The sequence below is a fragment of the Amblyraja radiata genome, chromosome 38 (genome assembly GCF_010909765.2).
Source record: "Amblyraja radiata isolate CabotCenter1 chromosome 38, sAmbRad1.1.pri, whole genome shotgun sequence".
Lineage (NCBI taxonomy): Eukaryota > Metazoa > Chordata > Chondrichthyes > Rajiformes > Rajidae > Amblyraja > Amblyraja radiata.
The window spans coordinates 5,765,109-5,784,862 of NC_045993.1; the positions used below are offsets into that span (position 1 = coordinate 5,765,109).

The 19,754-nt window shown below is 51.2% G+C and overlaps 1 protein-coding gene across 1 annotated transcript; it reads left to right on the forward strand.

Moving 5' to 3' along the window:
* The first annotated feature begins 1,822 nt into the window (after nucleotides 1-1,822).
* Nucleotides 1,823-16,416, forward strand: gcat (glycine C-acetyltransferase). Its single transcript, XM_033013185.1, has 9 exons — nucleotides 1,823-2,077; nucleotides 5,837-5,967; nucleotides 7,916-8,017; nucleotides 9,073-9,219; nucleotides 10,551-10,705; nucleotides 11,480-11,562; nucleotides 13,163-13,334; nucleotides 14,755-14,876; nucleotides 16,018-16,416. Exons 1-9 carry the CDS (start codon nucleotides 1,882-1,884, stop codon nucleotides 16,167-16,169), a joined length of 1,260 nt encoding a protein of 419 aa, XP_032869076.1. The 5' UTR covers nucleotides 1,823-1,881; the 3' UTR covers nucleotides 16,170-16,416.
* The last annotated feature ends 3,338 nt before the right edge of the window (nucleotides 16,417-19,754 follow it).

Sequence of the window (19,754 nt, forward strand, 5' to 3'; positions counted from 1 at the left end):
AAGGGACATTAAATAAGAAACATTGTAAATAAGAAACATTGTAAACCTCCTCGCAACTTCACACACACTAGGCCTTATCCCCCCCCCGGCACTCCCTCGCCTGCCCCCTCACTACAATGTCTCCCCCCCTCCTATGCCCCTCTCCCCGCTGCCCCGCACTCCCTCTCCCGATGCCCCGGACCCCACACACCCTCTCTCCGCTGCGGATCCAATCTTTGGCCGGAAGCAAGATGGCGGAACAAGATGGCGGGGGCTGGTTACTAAAATGGGTCATATAATCACCCATGAATCCGCCCATGAGCGTACTACACATTTGCGTGAGAGTAACCCATCTTGCTTCGCTATAAGATCTTTGGTATAAACTGCCCAAGCGGAATATGAGGTGCTGCTCCTCCAATTTCCGGTGGTGCTCACTCTGGCCATGAAGGAGGCCCAGGACAGAAAGGTCGGATTCGGAATAGGAGGGGGAGTTGAAGTGCTGAGCCACAGGGAGATCAGGTTGGTTATTGCAGACCGAGTGGAGGTGTTCGGCGAAACGATCGTCAAGCCAACGCTTAGTCTCACCGATGTAGATCAGCTGACATCTAGAGCAGCGGATGCAATAGATGAGGTTGGAGGAGATGCAGGTGAACCACTGCCGCACCTGGAACGACTGCTTGGGTCCTTGAATGGAGTCGAGGGGGGAGGTAAAGCGACAAGTGTAGCATCTCTTGCGGTTGCAGGGGAAAGTGCCCGGGGAGGGGGTGGGGAGGGAGGGAAGGGAAGAATTGATCAGGGAGTTACGGAGGGAGCGGTCTTTGTGGAAAGTAGAACCATCTTAGTACAGTGGCCCAAATGATATTACCCCGCCCCCGTTGACGACACAGGCCACGCCCAAAATATGAGGACTGGCCCCGCCCCATCACCGACGACACTAGCCCCGCCCCATATGTGACGACACAGGCACCGCCCCATCACTGACGACACTAGCCCCGCCCCATATGTGACGACACAGGCACCGCCCCATCACTGACGACATTAGTCCCGCCACATCACTGACGACATTAGCCCCGCCCCTATTGCTGTCGACAAAGGCCCCGCCCCATCCGTGACCAGTCCCGCCCTATCACTGACGGCACAGGCCCCGCCCAATCACTGACGGCACAGGCCCCGCCCCATCACTGACGGCACAGGCCCCGCCCAATCACTGACGACACTAGCCCCATCCCATCGCGGGCGACACAGGCTCCGCCCCATCACTGACTACACTAGCCCCGCCCTATCACTGAGACACAGGCCCTGCCCCATCACGGACGACATAGGCCCCGCCCCATCACTGACGACACAGGCCCCGCCCCATCACTGACTACACTAGCCCCGCCCCATCACTGACGACCAGGCCCCGCCCCATCACTGACTACACTAGCCCCGTCCCATCGCGGGCGGCACAGGCCCCGCACCATCACTGACTACACTAGCCCCGTCCCATCACTGACGACCAGGCCCCGCCCCATCACTGACTACACTAGCCCCGCCCCATCACTGACGACCAGGCCCCGCCCCATCACTGACTACACTAGCCCCGTCCCATCGCGGGCGGCACAGGCCCCGCACCATCACTGACTACACTAGCCCCGTCCCATCACTGACGACCAGGCCCCGCCCCATCACTGACCACACTAGCCCCGCCCCATCACTGACGACAGAGAACCCGCCCCATCACTGACGACACAGGCCCCGCCCCATCACTGACGACACTAGCCCCGCCCCATCACTGACGACAGAGAACCCGCCCCATCACTGACGACACTAGCCCCGCCCCATCACTGACGACACTAGCCCCGCCCCCGTTGTTGTCTACTTAAGCCCCGCCCCGGGCCGGCTCGCCGGTGCCGCGCTGTCATGTTGTCCAGGCGCGTGTTGTTGGCTGCGTGGCGGCCCGGCCTCGGCCTCCTGCGGGCCCGCAGCGCCCTGGCGCAGCTCAACGCCGTGCTGGAGGCCGAGCTGGAGAGCATCCGGAATGCGGGCACCTGGAAGAACGAGCGGATCATCACCTCCCGCCAGGGACCGCACATTAACGTGCAGGGCAGCGAGGGAGGTAGGTAGGTCGGCCCGGGGAGAGTGAGGGAGATGGTGGAGGGGAGAGAGAGATTGTGGAGGGGGTGGAGGGGAGAGAGAGAAGGAGAGAGGGGGTGGAGGGGAGAGAGAGAGGAGGTGGAGGGGAGAGAGGGGAGAGAGAGAAAGAGAGAGGGGGGAATGAGGGGAGTGAGAGATGGTGGAGGGAAAGGGGTGTACTCCAGCTTATTAACTGAAGTTGGGGTGACCTTGTCTCTGCATTAGATGTGCAGCAGGCTGCACAGTTTCTTGTTGTCCAGTAGACCAGTGAGATGGGAATGATTGAAAAGATGTGTGTGTGTGTGCACAGAGGTACAACCCTGCCTGACACTGACCCTCACTAAGATTGGATCTGACATGGACCCATTGGCTTGGTGCATGTAAAAATTGTCCCCAGTGTGTGTAGGATATGCGGGGATCACTGCTCGGTGGGACGAAGGGCATGTTTCCGCGCTGTATCTCTAAACTAAACTAAGCTAAAATTGGTTCCTGTAAATTGTATTTATATTCGAGATATGAGGAGGCAATTGATGCGATTAGTCTACGCCATCTCCTGTCAGGATGCACTTTAATAATAATAATAATAAATTTTATTTAATGGGCGCCTTTCAGACATCTCAAGGACACCTTACATAGTAATCGGAATAACATAATCGGAATATAACAAGTAATAAAGACATCACAGAGACACAAATTAAAAACAGAATTAAATCCAAAAACAGAAAATCAAAAACACAGTGTGAAGAGAGAGCAGCGGCAGCCAAAGCGCGCCAGCGTCCACTCTCTCTTCACGGCAGCCATCTTGGACACAGACCTACAGGACTACAATTAGACAAAAAAATCATCCCCCCACAGTGGATAGCACTGTGGAGGAAGGCACAATGTCCAGTCCCCACCCCATGTTCACCCCAAAGTCAGGCCTATTGAGGCCACCGCAATTGCCTCTACGGAGGCCCGATGACCCTGGCCGTTCTCACCGGGTGGTCTTGCCCCGGCGTCGGGAGAGTCCTCTCGGCGGCTGGGCCACCTGGAACGGCCGCTTCCTGGTTGGAGCCCGCGGCTGCCGAAGCCGACAAGGCCGCGCCGGTTTGGAGCTCCCAGGCTCCCGATGAAAAAGTCGGCGCCGCCTCTCCGCACCGCCGCCACTCCGCAGACCCGCAGCCCGGAGATGTTGCTCTCGGCGGTCCAGCTCGCCAGAGCTCCAGCGCGGCGACCCTGGCAAGGCATCGCCCGCTCCACTCCGCTCCGCTCCAGCGCTCCAACACTGTGCTGCTGCCGAGGCCGAGGTGCTGGGCGGTCCCCGCCAGGAAACGGTGCTCCAAGCCCGCTGTTGGCCACGAGGACGGGTCGACGTGCAGCCCGGAGAAAAGGCTGCTACACCGACCAGGTAGGGACCGAAAAATATATAGTTACACCTACCCCCACATTAAAAAGACCATATCCCCTACAAAAAAACAAAAAAACAGGACTCACTAAAAACTATAAAAAAACGAATTTAAAACAGACGGCTGCTGGCTAGCAGCCGTTCACCAAGATGTCTCCTCCCCCTTTCTCGCACTTTCTCGCACCCAGCAGTGTTGTCCCTACTGTTGTCGTGTAGCAGATCGACTGTGTTCAGACACCCTTCATAATTCACAGGAGCTGCTTCACCCACATTGATCTGAGATATGGTCCTTCCAAATATGTGACGTGCTGTCCAAACCTTTTGTAAGAGATGTGGTGTGATATTTCGGCTGGGGTACCAACAGGAGGTGGCTTGAGAGAAGGCTAGGGGGTGAAACTGTTTGCCTGGGCACATTTTGGACGAAGAAAGTGCGTTTCCTCGTACTCCAGAGGTGAGGGGTACCAGTTGATGTGCTTTACTTTCATTTTATTTTATTGCGACCAATATCCATCATCCAGGGGTGAAACCCTCTAGGTCTTGGCAGATTTGCTGCTCCTTTCTAACTCAATCGCTGCAATCTCCAGGTTTCCAAACCTTTTATCTCCCCTTCCCATTGCCCACACTGACCTTTCTGTCCTGGGTCTCCTCCATTGTCAGAGTGAGGCCAGACACAAATTGGAGGAACAGCACCTCATATTCCTCTTGGATAGTTTATAATCTAATGGCATGAAAACTGAACTCTCCAATTTCAAGTGCCCAAGAAAGTACATCAGCGTATTTAGCAAAAGTCCATGAGAGGCACAAAATGCTGGAGTAACTCAGCAGGACAGGCAGCATCGCTGGAGAGAAGGAATGGGTGATTTCCAGTGCCTTGGTTCTTGTACCCCCCCCCCTCTCCCTCCTAGCCAGTAGCATTGAGGAGACAAGTCTTTTTCTTCCAACAATGAGTCTAGTTGGTTGAAATAGCTCATGGAGCAGAGAGGCTGGAATTCCCTGACCCACTGAGTGTGAAGGAAAGGGGTGAGGGGTGGCATCTCGTTGTGTGTTGCTCACTGAGGCTCTGTGCCACAACGCCCACTTTTCCCACTGCCCGCCTCCTGTTTTATTTTCTTGCTGACTGCTCTGCCAGTGTCCAATTTCTCCTGCTCGCTCTGGCACGCACCTCAGTGTGACATGTGATCATGGACGATAGATGGTTTAAATCTGTTCTGTAACAGTTTGGTACTTCTAGTGCTCAGCGGGAGCACAATGTAAAGTGCCAATGTCCTGGGACCATGGCAGAGTGCCCGGGGTTAGAGGGAGGTTAGCTGGCCGTGTGCGGGCATCTCTTGTGGGCTGTAATTAGGAGCCACTTAGGAGCTTTTTGTTTTCTGTATGTTTGTTCTGTTTGTTCAAATGTTTCATATCGGAGTGTATCGGTGCCAACAACGTTTGCACGCTGGTAAACTCTAATCTAAACTAATTAAACAAAATGGGTATGAGACCTCCTGCGAGTGATGTTGGTGAATTGGTAACAAGGAACAAAGAAATGACGGATATTTTAGTTTAAAGATACAGCACAGAAACAGGCCCTTCAGCCCACCGAGTCCACGCCGCCAACCACCGATCCCCGCACACTAACACTATCACGCACTAAGTAAGGACAGTTTACAATTTTACCAACCTTTTTTACGTCTTTAGAGTGTGGGAATAAACTGGAGCACCCAGGGGAAACACGCAGGTCACGAGGAGAGCGTACAAACTCTGTACAGGCAGCACCCGTAGTCAGGATGGAACCCGGGACCTTGGCGCTGTAAGGCAGCAACTCTACCATCACTAATTGATGAGGAATTCAATAGTTAATTTAGACAATTTAATCAAATTCAGTCAAAGTTATTTTACAAAATGTAAATCATTTTGACAAATTTGCTTCCCTTGAAAAGGAGATTTGGAGGGCATCCAAGGAAAGACACCTGGCTGATGATAAGGGTTGTCCTTTCAGGAGAGGCCAGGCAGCTTGGAGCTTAGAAGAATGAGGGGTGACCTTATTCAGACAGAAGGCCCTAAGGGAGTTTGTCAGGATATTGACATTGAAACGTTTTCACTAGTGTGAGAGTCATGAACAATTGGTACAGAACAAGGGGTCAGTTATTGAAACTGAGATGTGTAGAAATGTCTTTTCTCCAGGGCAGTGAGTTTGTGGAATTCTCTGTGTTTAATCAGTGGAGCTCCGTCATTTGGGGAGGTCACGGAGGGGGGTTCCTCTTGGCTGTATGAATGGTGATCGGACCCCCCGGGTATGATCGGGGAGCACGTTCTCTCCCCCAGCGTTGGTTGTCCATCCGTTAATCACCAGCTCTAATTTCTCGTCCCCCACAGCGATTCTGAATTTCTGTGCGAACAACTACCTGGGTCTCTCCAGCCACCCGGCAGTGGTGCAGTCGGGAATCGAAGCCCTTAATCAGTATGGAGCGGGTCTAAGCTCCGTCCGATTCATCTGTGGCACACAGGTTAGTCCATGAGAAGACTTGGGGTTGGAGCAAGATTACTGGGTGCCACTCTAGAGTCCCAATGTCATCATCAACCCATTGTGGAGAGGATGCTTCCACTAGAGGGAGAGTCTAGGACCAGAGGCCACGGTCTCAGAATAAAAGGACGTACCTTTAGAAAGGAGATGAGGAAGAATGTCTTTAGTCAGAGGGTGGTGAATCTGTGGAGTTCATTACCACAGACAGCTGTGGAGGCCAAGCTAATGGATATTTGTAAGGCAGAGATTGATAGATTCTTGACTAGTGTGGGTGTCAGGGGCTATGGGGAGAAGGTAGGAGAATGGGGTTGAGAGGGAAAGATAGATCAGCCATTATCGAATGGTGGAGTAGACTTGATGGGCCGAATGGCCTAATTCAGCTCCTGTTTTCCCATTGCAACAAAACCTCTTCACTGTGCATTAGTACAATAAACTGAACTCGACTCGACTCAACTCACAACTACAGTTCCGTTTAGTTTATTCTCACATGTACCAAGGTACAGTGAAAAGCTTTTGTTGCGTGCTAACCAGTCAGCAGAAAGACAATACATGATTACAATCAAGCCATTTACAGTGTACAGATGCATGATAAGGGAATAGCATTTAGTGCAAGGTAAAGCCAGCAAAGTCCGATCAAGGATAGTCCGAGGGTCACCAAAGAGGTAGATAGTAGTTCAGCACTGCTCTCTGGTTGAGGTAGGATGATTCAGTTGCCTGATAACAGCTGGCGAACTCACTTAGGAACTTGCGAACCCAATGAGAGTCTTCTGAGCCATGAGCAATGGGCTGAGTAATGCAAGCTTCTGACCACAGCCCTTGGGCCCATTGTTGGATGTCATTAGATCAACACCACTCCTCATTCAGTCACCCTCATGCCCCCAACCCTCCAGCTTTGACAATGATGTGTTTTTCCCTGTTTTTTTTTTTTAAGTGAAGTAGTGTGAAATTGTGAGCATCAGTGATAGGATGAGAATTTTTATACTGACGAATTGTAGTGTTTATGTTGGCCTAAAATAGGACACCTTGATAGTGTCCTCTGTGATGTTCAAAGGAAAGACTCTGAACTCTTGAACTCTGAATTCTCTCTTTTGCCTCCATCAAGTCTTGGACCCATATCTCTCCTTCCGGTCTCCCTGGTTGCCCCTGCAATCTTCCCAAATTCTCCCTTTCCCTTCCCGTCCACCCCAGACCCACACGTCCTGCTCCCCCTGTAACCTCCTTCCACCCTGTACCATTTGCTTCCCCGCCTCCTATCTTGTGTCCTAACTTCCCCGCCTTCCTCTCCACACTGAATACACGACCCCCTAGTCCGTCTTAACCAAGCTGATCTCCCGGTGGCCCAGTACTTCAACTCTCCCTCCCATTCCCAATCTGACCTTTCTGTCCTGGGCCTTCCTCCATTTCCAAAGTGAGGCCCAGCGCAAATTGGAGGAACAGCACCTCATATTTCACTTGGGTAGTTTGCAACCCAGCGGTATGAACATTGACTTCTATAACTTCAAGTAACCCTTGCTCTCTCTCTTCATTCCCCCCCCCCCCCCCCCCTTCCCAGTTCTCCCACTGGTCCCACTGTCTCCGCCTACATTCTTTCTTTGTCCCACCCCCTCCCCATACATCAGTCTGAAGAAGGGTCTCGACCTGAAACGTTGCCTATTCCTTCTCTCCATAGATGCTGCCTCACCCGCTGAGTTTCTCCAGCATTTTTTTGTCTACCCTCGATCCCTGCCTTCCCTCTGTCCCACTTTCAACACGAGTGCCCCCTACCCCCCGGGCTCAGTATGATGCTGACCAGTAATGTAAGACCTTGTGATCCAGACCACGACCTGGGAGGCGAGAGCTTGCTGCTTGAGGAATGTTCGGAGATTTCATCGGAGAGGAAAAAAGGTGGATGCTGAGCTAACCTCTCTCCCTGTCTGTGTTTTTATCCTCAGAACCTGCACAAGAACCTAGAGGCCAAGATTGCTAAATTCCATCAGAGGGAAGATGCCATTCTCTATGCCAGTTGTTTTGATGCCAACGCTGGGATTTTTGAGGTGGGCAAATGCCGCCAGGCCGAGTATGTTGCTCTCTCTGTTCCTTTAGCTGTGAACTACCTGGTGCGCTGTGGGCTTTATGCTTCAACAGGGTGGTGTGGGGCAGTCAGGGGTCTGATGGGCAAAGCCATGATCATATTGAATGGCGGTGCAGGCTCAAAGGGCCGAATGGCCTACTCCTGCACCTATTTTCTATGTTTCCATGCACCACTGGGGCTGGAGTTGGTTTCACTTGTGCAAGTTGCATGGACATGTTCAGCTTGGGACGGGGAGGACCTGTTGGGTTTGCGTGTATGTGAAGTGCAACAGCAGTTGGGCAGACAAGCCGACACTGCAAAATAACGTTGTGAATCTGTGGAATTCTCTGCCACAGAAGGCATTGGAGGCCAATTCACTGGATGTTTTCAAGAGAGAGTTAGATATAGCTCTTGGGGCTAACGGAATCAAGGGATATGGGGAAAAAGCGGGAACGGGGTACTGATTGGGGATGATCAGCCATGATCATATTGAATGGCGCTGCTGGCTTGAAGGGCCGAATGGCCTACTCCTGCACCTATTTTCTATGTTTTACAAAGCGTTCGTGCCTGCGTTCAGTTCGCAGGTGCTTGTCTGTACGGAGTTTGTGCGTTCTCCCTGTGACCACGTGGGTTTCCTCCAGGAGCTCTGGTCTCCCCCCACATTGCAAGGACGTACAGATTTGTAGGTTAATTGGCTTTGGTAAAAAATTGTAAAATGTCCCTAGTGTGGGTCGAATCGTATTAGGGATCACTGGTCGGCATGGACTCGGTGGGCTGAAGGGCCTGTTTCCCCGCTGTATCTCTAAACTAAGCTAAGTTGTGGGGCTGGCGACTCAGTGGGATGTAAATACCACCGATCAGCTCATGTGGGTTCTCCTGTCTTGGGGCAAGGGCCCCACTGGAGCCGTCAGATTCTCACCCACTGTGTTGTGAGGTGAGTCGCAGCGTTACGATGTTTGTCTGAGCTCCGTCACCCTGTGATCAGAGGTCTGGGTCCCGCTGAAGCAAGCTCCTGACCTGACCTCTTGCCTCCTGCAGGCTCTGCTGACTCCCGAGGATGCCCTTCTCTCCGATGAGCTGAACCACGCGTCGATCATCGACGGGGTCCGGCTGTGCAAGGCCAACAAGTACCGCTACAAACACATGGACCTCACTGACCTGGAGGCCAAGTTGCAGGAAGCTCAGGTACGGCCCGGGTGCGTTTCTGACCTTGGGTGCTCTCCGTGTGGAGTTTGCACGTTCTGTGATGATGAGGGTGGTCCCATTTACAAATATTTGTAGGTGCTATGAACGAGTGATACAGATCTCAAAGGCAACATTTAAGAAACACTTTGACAGGACATGCATAGGACAGGTTTAGAGGGATAAGGGTCAAACACAGGCAGGTGGGGCTTGTATAGAGGGGACATGTTGGTCGGTGTGGGCAAGTTGGGCTGAAGGGCCTGTCTCCCGTTGTGGTCTTGTGCAGCTTGATTACAGACATTACCTCACCGAGTCCACACCAACCATTAACACCAATTCACAGTAATCCCGTGTTCTCCCCACATCCCCATCAACCACACTCCTGCATCCCACCATCCACCCACACTTGGGGCAAATTACAGTGGCCATCTGACCTACTGACCTTCGCAACTTTGAAATCCATGGGAAGAAGGGGAGGGATAAGGGGACTGGTGGGAGGACTGGAGCAGATCGGGCAGGTGGGGAAGGGGAAAGAGATTGAGCGGCAGGGGCTGGAGAGGGGGGTAATGGAAAATTGTGTGTGTGTGAGTGTACAGGGGTACAGTACACAATCTGCAGGAGTCCACATACACAGCAGCAGAGGCCAGGGTTGAACCAGGGTCCCTGGGAATTGGAGGCAGCAGGTCTACAGGCTGTGCATCTGTTCTCTCCATTGAACAATCTCTTGGTTGCAGCTTGCACAAGAATTACACAGAAATGGGAAATGGATGCAGTCGCACCCATCTTGCATAAGCTTTCCTCCCATGCATTGCAACGCAGCCGTCTGGTTTACATGGGTCAACTAACGGTCAGGAACTGAGGACAAAGGATGCAATCTGCAATTTCCAATTCTCCAATCTTTTCCCTCCCTCCCCTCCCCTCACCCTCTCCCTCCCTCCCCGGTGTCCCTCAGCATTGAGCATGCTGGTCGGCGTAAGCAAGTTGGGCCGTAGGGTATGTTTCCATGCAGTATGACTCTATGCTTGTCCATGTGCATATTAAATATGCCCTGTGCAAGAGACTTTTGCCCGTTAACTTTGGTCAACTAAAGCTGCTTTCCAGATGATTAAATACCTGTCAAATTGCAGCCATTACTATACAGTAGACCTTGCTACCAAAAGAACAGTTTGTGTTGAGTAACACGCACCAATTGAAGGGGAGCTGGGTGCAGATGCAGGGGGGGTGTGGGGTGTGGACGGTATTGCGATGGTTGGCTGTCGTGTGTGTGTGGGTCGGGGGGACCTGGGTGGTCTGGTTGGCTTGAACTCTGTAAATCCTCTGGCGTTCACTTCCAGAAGCACAGGATCCGCCTGATTGTCACAGACGGGGTTTTCTCCATGGATGGTGACGTGGCTCCACTGAAAGAGATATGTGACCTGTCGGACAAATACCACGCCCTGGTCTTCATTGACGAATGCCACGCCACCGGCTTCATGGGACCCAATGGACGGTACTGAGCCAAGCACGGGGTCTGCTCCTCCCCCTCCCCCTCCCCCCAACATGTGCACGGGTCTGGGGACGATCATGTGGATAGACAATAGGTGCTGGAGTAGGCCATTTGGCACTTCGAGCCAGCACTGCCATTTAATGTGATCATGGCTGAACATCCCCAATCAGTACCCAGCTCCTGCCTTCTCCCCATATCCCCTGACTCCGCTATTGTTTAAGAGCCCTATCTAGCTCTCTCTTGAAAGCATCCAGAGAACCGGCCTCCACCGCCCTCTGAGGCAGAGAATTCCACAGTTGCTTGTAGAGTGATAGAGGACACGGGAACAGACAGAGCCATGGATTCATACAGCATGGAAACAGGTCCTTCGGCCCGACTTGCCCACACCCGCCAACACGTCCCAGTTACACTCCTCCAACTTGCCTGCGTTTGTCCCGTATCCCTCCAAACCTGTCCTATCCATCCTTAAACATTGGGATAGTCCCCGCCTCAACTACCTCCTCTGGCAGCTCGTTCCATACACCCGCAACCCTTTGTGTGAAAAGGTTACCCCTCACCGATAATGGCTGATCTATCTTTCCCTCTCAACCACATTCTCCTGCCTTCTCCCCATCACCCCTGACACCCGTACTAATCAAGAATCTGTCAATCTCCAACTTAAAAAATATACACTGACTTGGCCTCCGCAGCCGTCTGTGGCAATGAGTTCCAATGTGGGGCTGTAAAATAGTAAAAGCAGTGTGACTGAGTGAAATGTTGTTCCTTTCTCTGGGACAGGGGCACAGATGAGCTGCTGGGAGTGATGGACCGGGTCCACATTGTCAACTCCACTCTGGGGAAGGCGTTGGGTGGAGCAGCAGGTGAGGCTCTGGGGCCGGGGCAGTGAGGATGCGTTGGAGATTGGTTAGTTTGGGCCTGAAGACGGGTCCCAACCCGAAACGTTGCCTGACCCACTGAGTTACTCCAGCATTTTGTGTCTATCTTTGGATAGATCACACGTGGAGTTCTGCCTCATGACCTAGATGTGCAGAAAAAGATAATAGAGAGGCTTTGTCAGGATTTAGTCATATACGTTCGAGGGACATAATTAGGCCATTCGCCCCATTAAGTCTACTCTGCCATTCAATCGTGGTTGATCTATCCTTCCCTCTCAACCCCATTCTGCCTTCACCCCGTAACCTTTGACACCCGCACTAAACAAGAATCTGTCGATCTCTGCCTTAAAAAAAACATCCATTGACTTGGTCTCCACAGCCATTTGTGGCAATGAATTCCACAGACACATCATGCTCTGACTAAAGTGACTGTGGTAGTGGCTCTAAACCTATTGGTATTAATCATTGGAATTAATCTGAAGCTCTGTCTGATCAGCGAGGACTGGATCAGGATTTCAAGATGGAGCCTGACGGGGAGGGGGTTGGGGGGAGGGGGGGGGTGAGGAAATAAGTAATTAGTCACCAATCCAATAGTGAGTTCAGGAGAGACTTCTCAATGCACAAAGTGGGGCATAATAGAGTAATAAACCTTTGGCCCAACTTGCCCGCACTGACCACATGCCCCACCTACGCTGTCACGTTGCTCAATGGTTCCTCTATCTTCACATATACAGAGATACAGTAAAGTGTTTGCTCTGCATGCTATCCATCAAATCATACCACACACGAGCACAATAGGTGAACATAGAAACAGAAAATAGGTGCAGGAGGAGGCCATTTGGCCCTTCGAGCCTGCACCGCCATTCATTACGATCATGGCTGATCATCCACAATCAGTAATCCGTGCTCCCCATATCCCTTGATTCTGCTAGCCCCTAGAACTCTATCTAACTCTCTTTTAAATTCATCCAGTGAATTGGCCTCCACTGCCCTCTGTGGCAGAGAATTCCACAAATTCACAACTCTCTGGGTGAAAAAGTTTTTTCTCAACTCAGTTTTAAATGGCCTTCCCTTTATTTTCTGTGGCCCCTGGTTCTGGATTCCCTCCATCATTGGAACATTTTTCCTGCATCTTTTGCTTGTCCAGTCCTTTTATAATTCAGTTAATATAGATCAGTCTGAAGAAGGGTTTCGGCCTGAAACGTTGCCTATTTCCTTCGCTCCATAGATGCTGCTGCACCCGCTGAGTTTCTCCAGCACTTTTGTCTACCTTTTATAATTTCATGTGTTTCTATAAGATATCCTCTCATCCTTCTAAATTCCAGTGAATTCAAGCCCAGATTTTTTCAAATCTTTCCTCATGACAGTCGCGCCATTTCGAGTTGCGACCCTTTGGGTCTCGACCGGAAACGTCATCCATTCCTTCTCTCCATAGATGCTGCCTCACCCGTTGAGTTACTCCAGCATTTAGTGACTCCCTTCGATTTTATCTAGTATCTGCAGTTCTTTCTCACCCAACGGGCAGAGTGCCCCTTTCCTGTGGCTGCACCATTACCGGAGTCATTGACATGCGTCTGTTTACCAGGTGGCTACACCACGGGACCCAAGGCAGTGGTGGACCTTCTGCGGCAGCGCTCCCGTCCCTACCTCTTCTCCAACACGCTGCCCCCTCCCGTGGTCGGATGTGCCTCCAAAGCTCTGGACCTCTTGATGGACAACAATGATATTGCTCACACCATGGCATCCAAGGTCAAGCGGTAGGTCGGTCTTTTTCTTGTCAAAAATTCAGCGCGGAAACAGGCCCGAGTCTGCGTCGACCAGCCATCACCACGTACATAACTCACACACCAGGGGCCGTTTTACAGAAGCCAATTATCCCACAAACCTTTGGAATGTGGGAGGAAACCGGAGCACCCGGAGAAAACCCACGCAGGTCACGGGGAGAACATACAAACTCAGTACAGACAGCACCCGTAGTCGGGATCGAACCCGGGTCTCCGGCGCTGTGGGGCAGCAACTCTACCGCTACGCAACTGTGCCGTGGCAGACAACCTTCTGCCAGAAGGCGATTTTCTGCCCTGGGTATCGTTCACTTGCCAGAATTTGTGGGTCTTGTAGGGAGAATTGTAGTCCCAAACAAATCTGGTTTCTTCCCTGTTACTTTCCCTGCTGTGGATGGGTGGGGGCAGGGGAGTCGAGTGCTGGGTGTGTGTGGGGGAGGGAGGTGAGGAGGGTGTCCCGTGTTGAGGAGAGAGGCCGGGGCACAAAGACGGACGGCATCCGGCAGTGTTTCTATGCCTTTCCGAACTCGTAGCCTCCACTACCGTATCTGACTCCCCCACCATCCCCTGCAGCTCGTTCTAGGCACTCGACACCTACTTTTTAAAAATCGCCCCGCACATCTCCCTTCAACTTCTCATCGGTCAGTGGAGGGGAGGATGGAGGCAAAAAGGGATGGGCACGGTAGCTGGGCAAAAGCGTTATGGGGAAGGAAGGAGGGGGTGTCGGGGATGGCAGGCAAGGTCGGCTCGGGAGGATGAGGAGGGGGAGAGTCCCAGGGAGATTGGAAGGGGGTAGAGGTCACACTTGTGTTGGCAGGAATGTGAAAGACCTGGGTAGAGTGTATGTTTCCACTAGTGGGAGATTCTAGGACCAGAGGGCACACCCTCAAAATAAACGGGCGTACCCATGGAAAGGAGGCGAGGGGGAGTTTCATATCAGAAGGTGGTGATTCTGCGGAATTCATTGCCACAGACGGCTCTGGAGGCCGTCATTGGGTATATTTAAAGTACAGATGGACAGATTCTTGATCCTTACATGTGAAGGGGAGAAGGGTTATGGGGAGAAGGCAGGAGACTGGGGCTGAGAGGGACAGATAGATCAGCCGCGATTGAATGGTGGAGTAGACTTGATGTTTTGAATGGCCCAATTTTGCTCCTATTACTTATAAAGATATGAATGTTTCTAATTTTTTAAGAAGGAACTGCAGATGCTGGAAAAATCGAAGGTAGACAAAAATGCTGGAGAAACTCAGCGGGTGAGGCAGCATCTATGGAGCGAAGGAATAGGTGACGTTTCGGGTCTCGACCCATAGATGCTGCCTCACCCGCTGAGTTTCTCCAGAATTTTTGTCTACCTTTGAATGTTTCTAATTGGACTCTTTGCTGTTTTGTGCAGGTTCCGCAGTCAGATGACGGCTGCAGGATTCTCCATTGGTGGCATGGACCACCCCATCTGCCCGGTGATGTTGGGCGATGCCCGGCTGGCATCCGCTATGGCTGAGGACATGTTGCAACGAGGTGAGGGGGCGGGGCAGGGCAGGAGTCGAGCTAGTCAGCCCAGCGTGGGCGCAGTGCGGCGCTGCGTTTCACCGCAGCCCTTGCTGTTCCCGTCCGCTAGTTCCTGGCTGAGTCTGTGGCCCAGACCAGTGTCCTTTCTGTCTGAAGGTTCCCAGAGGTCCTGTGCCCCTTGTTGAACTGTCCAAGGTGGCAACTGGTGTTCCTCTGCCATCCACGGAGCTGCCAACACCAAGAAATGGGAGCGATATGAGGTCACTCTGCCCCTCAAGACTACCCCACCATTCAACACAATCATCACTACTCTAACCAAGGCCCAATTCCTCTTGTGCCAGGACCCCTGGTTCTAAATACGTGCTTTCAAAAATGTATCTACCTCGTGTTTAAGAAGGAACTGCAGATGCTGGAAAATCGAAGGTAGACAAAAATGCTGGAGAAACTCAGTGGGTGCAGCAGCATCTATGGAGCGAAGGAAATAGGCAACGTTTCGGGTCTGAAGAAGGGTTACGGCCCGAAACGTAGCCTATTTCCTTCGCTCCATAGATGCTGCCTCATCCGCTGAGTTTCTCCAGCATTTTGGTCTACCTACAATGTATCTACCACTTCTTGTACCATCCTCTCCACATCCACCCTATCCAGACCTTTCACTATTCGGTAAGTTTCATTGATGCGTTCCCCCCCCCCTCATTCTTCCAAACTCCAGCGAGTGCCGGCCCCGTGCCGTCAAACGCTCATCGTGCGTGCGTTAACCCTTTCATTCCTGTAGCGTGCGGCCTAGATGGCGAGCTCTCTGTAACTGCCTTCGTGGGACACAATGTTCCCATCCGCTAGTTCCTCGGGCAGTCACAGTGGCACAGCGGTAGAGTCGCTGCCTTACAGCGAATGCAGCGCCGGAGACCCGGGTTCGATCCCGACTACGGGTGCTGCCTGTGCGGAGTTTGTACGTTCTCCCCGTGACCCGCGTGGGATTTCTCTGAGATCTTCAGTTTCCTCCCACACTCCAAAGACGTGCAGGTTTGTAGGTTAATTGGCTTGGTATAAATGTAAAAATTGTCCGGAGTGGGTGTGGGATAGTGTTAATGTGCGGGGATCGCTGGTATCTCCGCAGCCAGCGTCTAACCCACCGCCCCTGTTCTTCCCTCAGGAATCTACGTGATCGGCTTCAGTTTTCCAGTCGTTCCCAAGGGCAAAGCCCGGATCCGTGTGCAGATCTCTGCCTCCCACAGCGACCAGGACATCAACCGGTGTGTGCAGGCCTTCCTGGAGGTTGGCCGCAAGCACGGGGTCATTCCTTGACAGACATCCGAAGCTCAAAGAGCAGCTGATTTTATCTGTCTGTGTGTGTGTGTGTGTGTCGTGAATGACATCGATGACACAAAGTATATTTCCACTCCAAAAAAATTATGAATGTTGCTTTCTGGGCAAACTAATTTAATCAGGGTTCCAATGTGATTTTTGTGCCTTTTTCTGGAAAGCATATGTCAGACTTGTGAGAAACAAGTTACTTTTTGATTGCATTTATAAAATGGAATGTTGCAGCTAATCTGTGGACTGCTCCTGATTCAATTCCATTCGCTTGATCGTTTAAATCTATTATTTCCATCAGCAGGGGATGGGGCAACCAGAGATGAAATAACTGCCAACGTTTCTAGGGGGAGCTGGAGAGGTTTTTTTTTTAACTTTAAGTGATTTTCCTGAAAGCAAGGTCTGATAATTCAGAGGAATTCACAGAACTGCAGATGCTGGTTTAAACTGAAGATAGACACAAACAGCTGGAGTAACTCAGCGGGACAGGTAGCGTTTCTGGAGAGAAGGAATGGGTGACGTTTCGGGTCAAGTCCCTACTTCAGACTACCTCACGGGGAGAATGTACAATCTCCGTACAGGCAGCACCCGTAGTCAGGATCAAACCCGGGTCTCTGCCGCTGTGAGGCACCAACTCTACCGCCGCTGTGAATTCATGTGTCCCTTTGAAACAAAGCAAGAGTTAAAATGAGAGCGTTGTCTCGAAACTCTAACCTTTCTGTCGCAATTAACTTGCATCTGAGGATCAATGTGTTTTCAGCTTCACTGGCTGGCGTCCCTTGTGCTGAGGAGGTTGCACTCACCGCTGTGCCCTGACCCGCACATTCATTTACATCAGCTCCATTCTCCAGATGATTGAGTGGCTACACATCTCAATTAATCAGCTCGGTTCTGGACTCTGTAACTCACAAAGGCATTTGTTTGTCAGAGAAAGCCAGGCAGATTGACTGCGTGACTATGTCCCACCACAAACCACCGATGGCCACGGTAGCTGATAGTTGATAGTTTTGTTCAAAGATCCTACAGCGAGCAAGATAGATCACTCGACGAAAAAAGACGTAGTACGGTCATGGGCAGATTCATGGGTGATTTTCGGCCCCATTTCCGTAACCGGCTTCCGTCTCCGCACCAAAGATCCCACAGCGGAGCAAAGATACTAGTGCGGAGACGGAAGCCGGTTACGGAAACACCCTCGTAAAAATAAAAGTTATTCGATAAAAATCTTCTCATTTTCAGAATTTTAATTTATTAACACAAACTGTCCCCCTGCAACGTTGATCACACTGCGAGTCGGGCCGGGTCCGGTTACGGAAATGGATGAAAAAAAGGCCCATGTTCCGTTCCGTTGCGTACTACCGTTGAGTGGTCTATCTTGCTCCGCTATAGGATCTTTGGTTTTGTTTATTGTACCGAGGTACAGTGAAAAGGTTTTTTTGTTGCCTGCTAACCAGCCAGCGGAAAGACCCCCATCAGTCTGAAGAAGGGTTTCGGCCCGAAACGTTGCCTATTTCCTTCCCTCCATAGATGCTGCTGCACCCGCTGAGTTTCTCCAGCATTTTTGTGTACCAGCGGAAAGACTACACATGATTCCAAACACTGCATAAGTAAAGGATAAAGGGTACAACATATCGCAAGATAAAATCCGATTAAAGATAGAAAATAGACACATCAAAGTGACGTTTCGGGACTGAAAGTCACGGGAAAGGGAAACGAGAGATACAGACGATGCAGAGTGAGATAAAGAACAATGAATGCAAGATATGTCAAAAAGTAATGATAAAGGAAACGGGCCATTGTTGGGTGAAAATGAGAAGCTAGTGCAATGTGCTTGGGGGAGGGATAGAGAGAGAGAATGCCAGGGTTACTTGAAGTTAGAATAATAAAATTTATAACACTGTAAGCTGCCCAAGCGAAATATGAGATGCTGATCCTCCAATTTGCATTTAGCCTCACTCTGACAGTGGAGGAGGCCTAGGACAGAAAGGTCTGTATGGGAAGGAGAATTAAAGTGTTTAGCAACCGGGAGATCAGGTAGGTCCAGGCGGACTGAGCGATACGATCGCCCAGTCTTTGGTCTCGCCGATGTATAAGAGTCCACATCCCCTTCCTCGACGGAGATGGGACTTTTTCTGTATCGTATCTCCGTCCGCACTGTGGCCTAACATCGTGGAGCCTGCGGTCCCTCAGCTGGGGATCGACACCGGGAACTCCAACCGCGGGAGCCTGCGGACTTAACATCGTGGAGCTCGCGGTCCCTTGGTGAGGGACTGACTTCGGGAGCTCCAACGGCAGGAACTTCGATCGCCCCGACATGGGAGCTACGATCGCCCCGACTGCGAATGGTTTGACTGACCCGATCGTGGGAGATGAGGGAAGAAGGGAATGTTGCATACTAAATCTCGTTGCACTGACGTGCAATGACAATAAAATATATTATTATTATTATTATAAGTTATTGTGTGTTTAAGAAGGAACTGCAGATGCTGGAAAATCGAAGGTAGACAAAAGTGCTGGAGAAACTCAGCGGGTGCAGCAGCATCTATGGAGCGAAGGAAATAGGCAACGTTTCGGGACGAAACGTTGCCTATTTCCTTCGCTCCATAGATGCTGCTGCACCTGCTGAGTTTCTCCAGCACTTTTGTCTACCTTCAAGTTATTGTGTGTCTTGTTGCTTTTTTGGTATGACTATGGCAAATCAAATTCTTTGTATGTTTTTACACACTTGGCTAATGAATTAATTACAATTACAATTACAATTACAAACCTTAAACAAAGGTTGTTCAAAGATCTCCAATGAGGTAGATGGGAGGTCAGGACCGCACTCTAGCTGATTCCCGGGATGGCGGGACTGTCATATGCTGAGAGAATGGATCGGCTGGGCTTGTACACTCTGGAGTTTAGAAGGATAAGAGGGGATCTTATTGAAACGTATAAGATTATTAAGGGATTGGACATACTAGAGGCAGGAAACATGTTCCTGATGTTGGGGGAGTCCAGAACCAGGGGCCACACACAGTTTAAGAATAAGGTGTAAGCCATTTAGAACGGAGACGAGGAAACATCTGTTTTCTCACAGAAAGTGGTGAGTCTGTGGAATTCTCTGTCTCAGAGGGCGGTGGAGGCCGGTTCTCTGGATACTTTCAAGAGAGAATTAGATAGAGCTCTTAAAGCCTACTATGAGGTAGGCCTACTATGCTGAAGCAAAGAAAGAATTTCATTGTCCTATCTGGGACACATGACAATAAACTCTCTTGAACTCTTGAGATAGTGGAGTCAGGGGATATGGGGAGAAGGCAGGAACGGGGTACTGATTGGGGATGATCAACCATGGTCACATTGAATGGCGGTGCTGGCTCGAAGGGCCGAATGGCCCACTCCTGCACCTATTGTCTATTGATGAGAGGACTGTACAGTTGCTTGATAGCATCTAGGAAGAAACTGTCCCTGATTCTGGAGGTGTGCATTTTCTGCACCACTTGCCTGATGGAAGAGTGAGGGACTGGGGCGAGACTGGTTGTTGATTCTGCTGGTGGCCTTGCCAAGGCAGCGTGAAGTACAGATGGAATCAATGGAAGG